Source organism: Periophthalmus magnuspinnatus, chromosome 3, assembly GCF_009829125.3.
Source record: "Periophthalmus magnuspinnatus isolate fPerMag1 chromosome 3, fPerMag1.2.pri, whole genome shotgun sequence".
Classification (NCBI taxonomy): domain Eukaryota; kingdom Metazoa; phylum Chordata; class Actinopteri; order Gobiiformes; family Gobiidae; genus Periophthalmus; species Periophthalmus magnuspinnatus.
Window position 1 is genome coordinate 30251341 of NC_047128.1, and position 10999 is coordinate 30262339.

General features: G+C 39.8%; 1 protein-coding gene across 2 annotated transcripts; it reads right to left on the reverse strand.

Annotated features, from left to right (window-relative positions):
* Positions 1 to 1041: 1041 nt before the first annotated feature.
* Positions 1042 to 10705, reverse strand: crispld2 (cysteine-rich secretory protein LCCL domain containing 2). Of its 2 annotated transcripts, none has more exons than XM_055232495.1 (15): positions 10528 to 10705; positions 9068 to 9397; positions 7905 to 8023; positions 7185 to 7317; positions 5757 to 5872; positions 5281 to 5381; positions 5005 to 5196; positions 4866 to 4926; positions 4717 to 4783; positions 4514 to 4644; positions 4401 to 4444; positions 4247 to 4319; positions 4092 to 4167; positions 3280 to 3410; positions 1042 to 2084 (listed from the first exon to the last, which is right to left on the reverse strand). In XM_055232495.1, exons 2-15 carry the CDS (start codon positions 9323 to 9325, stop codon positions 2033 to 2035), a joined length of 1554 nt encoding a protein of 517 aa, XP_055088470.1. In that variant the 5' UTR covers positions 9326 to 9397; positions 10528 to 10705; the 3' UTR covers positions 1042 to 2032. The 2 variants fall into 2 exon arrangements, with proteins under 2 accessions (XP_055088470.1, XP_033847585.1); XM_033991694.2 differs by lacking the exon at positions 10528 to 10705 and adding an exon at positions 10038 to 10188 and having other exon boundaries at positions 1050 to 2084.
* Between the last annotated feature and the right edge of the window lie 294 nt (positions 10706 to 10999).

Sequence of the window (10999 nt, forward strand, 5' to 3'; positions counted from 1 at the left end):
CTTATCTGCTTAGCCTGTTGACGGCTGTGATCCCAGACTATAAGCAGAAGCTGAAGTGATAGATGTGCTGGGTACAGGCAGACGGTGAGTCGTGAAGAAAGTATTTTAGTCTACAAATATTATATGAGGTGAGACAAATATTATCTTAGTTTAACACACAAATAGGGAGAAGACAAACTTTATTTGTATTCCACAAAAACTGTCAGACATTTTGAGTTTGTAGACTGCAAAACAATATCTCCACTTTGACAACTAGAATAGCTTTTAACTAAATTGTTTTTACAGTTTGTAAGGACTGTGTCTACAGGGTGAACACTAAGTATATTCAGAAGAAGAAGAATTCTTATGAAGGTGCCATTTAATATGGCATAGCTTCAGCACATAATCTTTGGAGGGCATTTGGCATTATGAGAAATGAGGTTCATAAGTCGGTATAAAAAGAAGAGCAAAGAAATATTTGTAAAAAGAGACATGAGGTTGGACTAAGGGACTGATGAATTTAAAGGGTGAAGATGAGTTCAACTTTTTGCCTTCACTGACAACGGTAAAACACCACAGCTGCCTGAAGAGGACAGGGCCCATCACAAGAGCTTAACTGAAACTCTACATCTGCCTTGAATATACGTCACAGCCATCAGAGCTGTTGGAGCGAACAATAATACATGGGATGGTTTTCTTTTCTCAGAAACAAACAATTGAGATGGTTATGTAATAACTACTCATGTATTGTGGCATTGCAGCTGTTCATTAGTGTGGGGATACAATGTTATTCTGGTTATCAGGTTTGAGCCAAGCTTTTACATACTGTTTATAGTAAATGTGTTTTGGCTGACAATGGACCTCGGCCTTGGAGAGAAATGTTTTAGTGTACTTCCATCCATGAGTGGGCTCAGAGAAAGAATGGACAGTCATGCAATAGTCCAATAAAAATACTACATGCCTGGGTGGGCTACAGCTACATTTCATTCATAATACCCAATATGCAGATTGAAGAAGGCATCACATCTGATCGCACAGATTGTACATTAAAAGAGACGTATAGACCAATTGTAAGATTTATTGTGTAATTGTGCAAAACATACAAACACAGCCATAAAAACTCAGGACAAATAATACCCCATTTTTATAAAGAATAACTTTGAAAAAATTAGTCTATTTACAGTTTCCAGAACTTTTACAAAACGTTTTCCATTTCAAGACCCATTGTTTAGCATTAGCTCAAGGATTGAGGTAGGATGACAAGAATAACACACAACTTAATGACACGTGGCATGTCTAGTAATAGGTTAAAAAAGTAAATAATATTTTTTGTTCATTTGTACCTGGTGTAGACATTTTGTAATCATTCCTATACTTCCATATACTTAAAGGTGCTGACAATCTTAAAGAATTGATTTCCACCAATGATGCAGAGGAAAAGTAAAACATAATTAAGTGCAAAACTGTCAAGATAAAAAAAATATATAATAAAACCAAAAACAGAAACGTTACGCCCCAACAGTTATGTATCAAGAGTGATCTGTCACTGTCTCCCATGTACATCTGCACAAATCTAACACAAATTATTATCTAACAGCAGCCTGCTGCCTTCTTACTCCTTCTATAAAGGCACTGAAACTTTAATTTTTAACTTTTAACTTCTAATTTATAAATACTTGCTTATAAAAATTGGAATAGTGAATGAGTTTGGGAGCGCTCAAAAAATAGCATCATATTCAGACAATAATTACAAAAGTGTCTAAAATAATACAATATTACAATGTTTGTACACATTGATTAAATACAGTGTAACTGGTATACATTCCTAAAACAATGTACATTTGATCCTCATTCATGTAAACATATTCTGAAAACAAATGGAGAGTCTCTCAACATTATCAGTCAAAACATTCTGCATTCACAATTATCTCTATGCGAGAAATGTAGCTTTTGTAGGTGTCCAAACTCTATGGGCCTCTTCTAAAAATGCATGGACTTGAATGGCCCTGTAGGAGGGCACTGACAGAGGAGCTCCTGAGGTGAGGAGGGAGACTCACTGCCTCACAGTGAAGACACGGAAGGACCCTCCCTCTGTGGTACTTTTGCTGCAAAAAACACATAAACATTACTCCACTCAAACAGGTTGCACCTGTGCACTGTGCACAGAATAATTAGGAAAATACACATATACAATCACTCATTAATGTGTTGTTAATAAGCTTTGGAAACAGCTGATTTACAGATGACTTAGTAATTCGACAATTAAAAGGCCTTGAACATTTGCCATAGTCAATATCGGTGAGAGCCAGTGCACTTGTATCAGCTCACACATAATAGTCCTACTGAAAAGCTCTAAGTGGGTGACAGTAGTTCCATTACTGAGCAATTGGATAGGTCATGATTACTTCCCCAGCAACAGGGGCCAGGCAGTTTGGCCTGGGGTTGCCATAGGCATGACTAAGTACGTTTTTACTATCTGAGTGGTCTGAGTTCAACCTTCTCAGGGTAGTATAGGTTTTCACTGTTTTGCATTATCAGCACTTTGCATTTACAGTTAAAGTGTCAGGTTAAAGAAAGCAATGATGTGTGGCCCATCCACACATCCTACATCAACAGACAATTATATTGCATACATATAGTTTATTCTATGACACAATTTAATATTTAAATACAACACCTCACACTTGAACTCTGTATGTTTTCTATTTAAATTGTATAATAAACAGAAGCATAGCTTCATGTGTGGTTCCCTCTACACTGTATAACGGAGGCTGAAGCAGGCCTCCTGTCCACTTTATATTAGCCTTTAAAAGCTAATATAAAGGCCTTTAATCAGCCGACACACAAAGCTGTGTGCGTGAGTGCCAGAGCACACAGGTGTTCTCTATTATCATGTCTGATTACACTGGCATCTCTCTGCAGCTCGAGCTGGGGCCAGGCATGCTCTTTATCAGCGCTGACATATTTAAACCACCAGAACCATATTTCACCAACCGTCTGTACGAAAACAAGGCTCATTGTCAACTGTATATTAATATGTGTAGCTCGTTTCAACATGCTGCAGACCATACATACCAGAAGATAAGCAGATCTCTGGCCTTGTACAAACAAATGAAACCTGTGAGGATAATTCCTTATTTTCTATTACTAGATTGCACTATTTTTACATATGCTCAAGAGTTACGTTTCAAAACAGCCAAGTAACTGATTGGATGTTGACAGAAGCATACCATGTACAGATACGAAAGGCTGTGGTGCAAATGTCCTCATATGGAAAAGATAATGAAGTCTAAGTGGTACCTTTCAGACTGGATGCCGTTCTTCAGGATGCCAGTAAAGCTCTTTCTCTTGTCCAGTGGCAGGACATCCACCAAACCTCCATCAGGCCTGATCACTCCTGCGTGGATGGCTGCCTTACAAATACTTGAGTGCTGTTAAAACAAAGAGGAGGCACTTGAGATATCTCTATCAAACATGGAATAAATCACAGTTTATAGTAGTAAGCGTGTGTCCATTCCACACACCCTTTTACACAGACAGTTGTTCCATAGTTTGAGCCAACAGTCTGTCTTCACGCACAGACCATAATGTCTTATCGAAAGCCTGGATGCACTTGAGTCACTCATTTTTCACACAAACACACATCACACTGTCTATTTCTGCTCCAACAAAATCTAAGCAGACAGAATATGCACATGCAGAGTAAAGAAACACGCTAGACTAAAGATTAGATTGGCTTTCTGTCAAAGTTTTTAGTAGAGCATTTCAGGAAAGAGGTCACTTTACAATGTGACTATGCAAAAGAGTTTTTAAGGAAATATTCATTGTGGGTTTTATACACTAAATAAGAAAAAATAATAATACAATACAATTTGCAAAACAAAATTGCCAAACATCCTTCTGTGGTCCCCCTGAGAGATGATAACATTTGCTCAGAGCCTAACTCCAAACTAAAGGAAATACATTCCTTGCTGTCCCCTGACTTACTTTATTATGACTTCCATTCTCATGGATCAAATTCATAACTCTGTGGCTTTCCATAACTATCAGGAGAGTGCCTGCAAAGTTAAATGAATGTAGTAGCACAACACTCACTTCAAAACATTACTTACTTCTGCATAAATGCTGTTTCCAATCACAGGTGACCAGTAAGAAGGCTGGTTCTTGCAGTCAGCTGGACAGGAAATTCTGAAGAGGAAATGTGTTGTGCATAATAAGTTAATATATATGACAAAGATCAATAGAGAAAACATATTTAAGAGCCCACCTTGGACAATGTGAGTTTGGCTTTTTGTAAGGACAGATTTCAGCCACTGTTGTATAACAGTCCACAGAAATTTCTGAAAGAGCAAATCCAACAAATCAATGAAAAACTCACACCATATACCATATTTATATGATTATATGTTATATTGTGTCACCTTGTACTTTGGACATTACAAAAGCATTTCCAGGTTTATATTTACTGTAAAATATTCAGAAAAAATGTTAAAAACATTTGATGAATGTGTAAATCTTGTAAGACATAGCCTACCTGAAAGACTCTACACCATGTTTTGTGGATTTTACAAAAAAAGGAAATTTCTCCATTCTTGTGACGTCAATTATGCCTCCATTGTTGTCAATGACGCCAAAATGAATAGCCGCTCTGCAGATGCTTGATTGCTAAGACATTGAAATGTCAGACATTATTTAAAGCCTTAACGGTTGTAGGTGGATAGTGCCCATCAGACTCACCACATCGTAAAATAGAGTGCCATAAACCTTCCCCTTTTTATTGAGGCAGTTAGCAGGGCATTTGAAACTGCAAAGAAAAATAATGTCTTCAGTTAACTGCTATAACCAGCTATAAATATTTGGACTCAGCATCAAGATAGACACCCCACCGATTACAGGTAACTCCTCTGCACTTGTCTCTCAGTCTAGTCTCACATTTGATATTATGTGCTGTAAGACAAACAAACAAATAATGAGAGGCATTGCATTGTGAGGACTGCAGGTAGTGTTGCGCTTGCACAGTTATACCCAAAAAGTTGCTGTCAGGAGTGGTAGATGCTGGTGTCCTGGGAGTACTGTTCTTGGGAGAGGAGGGCTTGGACACTGGTTTCCTTGCTTGAGGTTTGGGTTTTACAGTTGGTTTAGGTGTCGTGCGAGGAGGCAGAGGAACCTGAGGCTTCTCTACTTCATTCATATCTTCTGTTTCGGAAATCTGTGAATCTTACATGGCAACACAAAGACTGGTGTTAACTGTGTGGAAATGTTAACATGTATGAGTCATAAGAACCATGTGTATTTGCTCACCTTTGTAGCACAGGTTGTTCCGACATCCCCCTCCGTAGCTAGGGGGACACTGAGAGCAGGGGCGCCCGTGCTTGTAGGGTGCCTCTCCGATCCAGTTACCTCTATGGGAGTGAAACAATGGACAGTTTGACTTGGTGGAAATGAATCATGAGTCAGGCATCGCTAGCCTCAAGGACTTGTAATTACTTGAGTGCGCTTTTGCCCAGGGTCAGTGGTTGTAATGGCCATTAGCCCCACAAACGAACAAAAGTAGTCATTGTTGTCTCTTTGTAACATTGACTTATGTAAATATTTTCTTGCCTCATGGTTTATAATTATATTTCTATTCTGACTTTGTGAGGAATTTTAATGGCTCCAGTATATTTAACACATGTCACCACTGATTTGTAGACCACATACATAAAGCTCATACCATTTCCAAAAAAGAACAATGTATAGAATTGTCCTATTGATTTGTACAAAATGTAAAATCTTACTTTGGGGAATAGTTGCACACAAGATAAACAGCGTTCTTCCAGATTTCTCCCCACACATTCATTTGTGGACACACGTGAACGGCACAGCCCACACGACTTGTAGTTGCCCAAACCAACTATAAAAACAAATATAAAAGTAAATGTGAAAATAGCAGATATTCATTTATGTGTTTATGTATGACTCGGAGTCTTAACTTTCCAAATAATCCCAGCTAAGTACAGAGCAGTGGGTGGGGATGTGGGGTAGGTGAAATAAGGAATTTTCTGAGCACTCAAGCTCTTTTTACAAAATTCTTTATTTTTGAAGTGTCACTTTCAGGGGAGTCGTAAACCCAGACTGTGTGAGTATCAGGGGATACCTATATAGAGAACATGCAAACTCTACACAGAAAGGCCCCACACTGCCCGGTAGTCGAACCCAGGACACAGAACAATGCAGGATTACTCAAAAATACCTGAATAAATCAAAATACAACTCTGACAGTGATGAATGAATATCGTTATGAAGTAATTTAGCATATTATGTCTCCTTTTAAATAAAAATACGACACCACTTATTTCAGTTCTTGTCTGTTTCTATCCAGACTTAGAACTGCAGGCTCCCTTCCCAAGAATGTGCATCTTTTTCCTGGTAATGTTAGAGGCCTCTGGAAGTAGTGAGTCAGCAGACTGGCAGATGGGTGCTGTCACTGTGTGCAGCTAAACCTATGCTCTACTCAGATATCTGATTGTCAATGCCATTATGACAATGTTGCAAATCACAGAGTATTTAGATATGGGGAAACAGGAAGACGATGCTTATTTCTGACAGAGAAACGTCTCGCAGCATCTTCAAAAAGAATCCAGGTCAGCAGCGTGAGTGGTGGTGCGTCTGGAAATTACTGCCAGATGGCCATGATCAGATTACAGTTGAAGGCAAAAAGAGGAGACTGAATGTTTATATAAATCCATCCAAGTTTTGAAAAGGAAGGCAATTGTTCTTTCTCTCTTGTTACAAAAACTTTAACAGTTTTTTTCTTTGATCCTATATTTTATTATGTTTTACTTCCCCATTTACGTGACCTAGTGAAATTTCATGCAGCAACAAAGTGGAACAAAGTATTTTCACATAATGTTCATACAAAGGGAGCATGTATTGATCAACAGCACAATGAGGATACAGTACAGCCTAACCCAGAAATGAAGGAAGTACTTTCACAAGTCAAAAGGCAAGCTACTAAAACCTATTACCACTGATAATACAACCAACATCTGTAATAATTCCCAGATTATCTGTTTTGAATAAACAATAATAGAGTAATAGAATAAATCACATAATCCCCTGTGCCACATAAGGCAGGTGATTATGTGACACTTTGTTTATATATGAACGTGTCAAAATATAACCATGAGGTCGGAGTGGTTGAGGTCAGCTTTGGCATGTCTTACCTGAGTGTAATGGGTGCACATGGGCCCAGAGCAGCGGTCTGGACACCAAGGGTTGCACTCGTGAGGGTAGGGATAGGTGTAGTCTTTCACCTCGTCATACCAGGCCTGGACATGGAAGGCAGGAGATCGATATCTGTTGACATACACCGACAAACCCAAAGTTTTTGTCAGTGATCTTGGATGTTATAGAGTACAAACTGTTCTGACCTAATTTAGATAACACACTCACATTAGTAAATCAAATAAAAAAAGGCTCTGATGAATGTAAACATGGCGCTACAGTCTTAGAGATCGACTCGAGCCATTCTTATAAACATGTCTTTTTACGGTGCTGAACAGAGCTGAGCAACTGTGGGGGCACAAGGGGAGTGGGAAAAAATGTCTTTGCATCAAGGTTGTTGGCAGAAGACTAAAAGAGAAGGGTAGCTAAGGAGAAACCAAACAGGGAGACACTTAAAAGAGTGACTCACAAACAAGAAGAAGAATAAGCAGAAAATATAATAATGCCTTTTCCTGCTTTTTTAAATGCAGCCTTTGGGACACTTTGACACGCTAGGCAAGTTGAGTTATTTGATACGATGAATTCATTAGCTTTTCATTTCACATGTAAATAATATTCTTTATATCAGTCTAGTCTAAAATGCCTGTGTAAACATTATTTCAGGATAAAGTAAACTAAAGTCATCACATAAAAATACATAGTACCTGCAGACATCTTACCTGCCCCAGTGAACACCCAGGTTTTGTCCAATGGATCTGAGCAAGTCATGAGGTCCATGGTCCCACTGACATTGTTCTGCCCAATGTGTGGCTGAGCGCTCCAACTCCTCATCCCACACCTGCAATATTAAGTAGAGTATTTCGTCACTATAGAGTTTTAACAAGCTATTATTCTACAGTACAAGTTTGTGTTGGTTCAAACATGCAAAACCTTAATCACAGTCTGCACAGGTGCTTGTTTTACACTTCCTTCCTTCCCGGTGAGCTGAGGCTACACTGGCTTTCAGTATCGCATTGACTTTCAACACTGACATGTGAGTAGGGCAGCTGGTCCTGGCCCCACTCCACAACAAATCTCCAGCAATCACAGCTAAATTATCCACATTTCCTGGGAAGGGCAGCTTCTTTACTGCAGTGGTGAGGAGCTGGGAAAGCAGAGAAGACACCTGATTCCTTCTCTAGCCGTGCATCTCCCTCAGTAAATTTCCAGCCCTTTTGGTGGTCGGTAACATGCCCTAGACATTACTGTACCACAAATACACACACAAGTTGTTCTGAGAAGTCTGGAACCTGAGAAACCAGCACAGAGTAAACCTTCAAACCAAACTGCAGAGGTGTATAGAGAGTGAAAGGTTTGAATGAAATTATGCTCAACCATAATACAATAAAGTATGGAATATATATGATAAATTAACATGTTCAGACAGAGGAATTACAATTTCTTACACACCTCTGCTCTGGGAAATGCAAAGATGCACTGTACCAGAACTGAGGACCATCAGTGTCTTGGAAACACTTAACCCACTGCTAATATGCCACAATATTTTTCCTTAAACTCTTTCTCCTTGTACTTCAGGAGCTGCTGTCTCTTTGGCTCCTTCACTGGTCGCAGGTTGAACAGAGTCAGCATTATTATCCACCTTGTAAAAGAGCTGCACAGCAGGCTGCCAATAGTTTACCATAGTGACTGCATGTTTCCAGGCTAGAGAAAGAGCTGTTTAAAAGCATGTTTCTTGTGGGCCAAATAAAACTTGAATTCTAATCATCACCCTCAATTTGCAGCTTAATGTTGCTGACACGTAAACTTTGTGCTTTAAAAGGCAGAAGCCATAATTACTCTTTATAGGCAGACAATAATAGCTGGTAACCGCTGTATGTCTCACCATGTATTCCATGTTGGATGCAGTGGGGTAGACGCCGCTCCTCAGCTTGTTATGGAGTTGGATGATCTCCTCACGGTCTGACCAGCGGATGGCTCGTCTCGTCCGGTTGGCAGGTGTGTGGCTGGTGCTGCCTTGGTTTTGTGCCTCCTCTTCGTATCGGCTCAACAGGTCTCTCAGCTCGGGAGAGTCAGGCAGGAAGACTGAAGCACTCTCCATGAAAGACCACATCAGCAGGGAGAATAGGACAAGATAGGCCATATCTCTGGAGGTCAATGTGACACTGGACTGGCGAATGGGGCAGCTCTTGAAAATGCTGTCCAGCTGTTGGACCTAGGTAAAATAATTAAAGTTTTAATTTGTTTCAAATAATCTGTATCTGGTGTGTCTATAGATCAGCACATGTAATGGCAATGTGAAATAAATACATTTAATATTTTGAAACTTAATTTTCCATGACTAAAAACAGACACAATCACAGATGCTTGATTGGTGTTCAATTCAGAACTTATTTTTATAAATATTCTATGTGTTTTGAGCTGTTTTTCTCTTTGGTATTTCCTTTCCAGGGTCATCACAGCAAATCTGTCCTGTAGCCTCTCACAAACTCATGCAATTCTTTTGCACAAGTCCAGTTTCAAATATTTCAAATTAATACAACTTATTGTTAAAAGAAGAAATATAGATAGCAATTATTAGGGTCTTTGTACACAGAATACATCTCCATATATTCTGTTTGAGGGGTAAGGGAAAGGGTAAGTTCAGATCAGGTTGACTAGACAGAGCACACTCAGTTGAGACCATAAGCAAAGCACTGCATTCCTGACACATCCAAGAGCAATACAGGTCCATGCAAATAGCCCCTGGATGCGAGGGAAATGTTTGAGGACAAGAAGCAGAATAATAACAGTCACAAAAAATGAACACACAAACAAATTAAAAAAATAAAATTGTCATGAGTTTTCTCTTCTACTGAAATCCTTGTGCTTGTCTCTGTCTCGTTGGCTGAACAGACAGGTTTGAGGTCTGGCGGCAGTGCTGTGTCAACATGCTGTGCCAGCTCTGGGCACTTGGAGCACAAGTGGGCAGCCGGCGCACCACACCCTTCAAACTCTCCCTTTTAGCCTCTCTTTCACACTGAATCTCGACCAGCCTCTCTATGTGCGCCCTTCTCATTGCTCTCATGAATTTTATACCAGAGTGATAGACTCAGCACAAGACACATGTGGATGGGAACCCAGGCATTATGCTCTGTGATAGAAAGACTCACCTTGTCTCTCATGTCAGGATGAATGGATGAATGTTAAATAAATAAATGCTGGTTTTCAATGCAAGGCAGTGTTAATGAACATACAATTGCCCACCTTTTACAGATAATGCTTTTAACATTCAACAGTGCTCTAAATGCCAAATCTAATTGTAACCAAATAGTTAGACCTGTAGAAAAAAGTGTCTCACCTCACCTCAATGTAGTAATATCCAAAAACGTGTGTGTATCGTTGTCTTTCGTGGTGGGAGCAGTGATGATCCGCGGCTGCAGCTTGTTGGCGCTGTTCCTGAGGCAAAATGAGAACTGCGTAAAGTGTGAGCGCGCTGAGCCTTATATAGAAGGGGAGACCTCAGGAGGACCAACATCTGACTACGTCCCCTCCACGTTCCCCCTGCTGGGCTGCTGGCTCGCCTCCGACAGACAGTTTTATGTAGGTTATATGGCAAAGCTTCGCAATGACAAGCCATTCACTGTCAGACCGATGATTTAGTCCTTTTACTTATGTCCTCGAGCGCTGCGCACGTCGACTACACCAAAATGTGCAATAAAAAGCTGCTCAAACATGTGACAAACGAAATCAGCGCATGACCAGTAGCCTAATTTATTGCACTTTATGTATTTTCCTCTCTTTTTAATCGTTACAAGTCTACATTAAGTTATCAGAG

Bases quoted from the DNA above. Each gene is read 5' to 3' on its own strand.
- crispld2 (XM_055232495.1), bottom strand. From the start codon at position 9,325: ATGGCCTATCTTGTCCTATTCTCCCTGCTGATGTGGTCTTTCATGGAG. The intron at 3,411-4,091 runs GTAAGTAATGTT...TTGTTTTAACAG, and splicing joins GAAACAGCATTTATGCAGAA to CACTCAAGTATTTGTAAGGC. The intron at 2,085-3,279 runs GTACCACTTAGA...TGTTTTTTGCAG, and splicing joins AACGGCATCCAGTCTGAAAG to CAAAAGTACCACAGAGGGAG.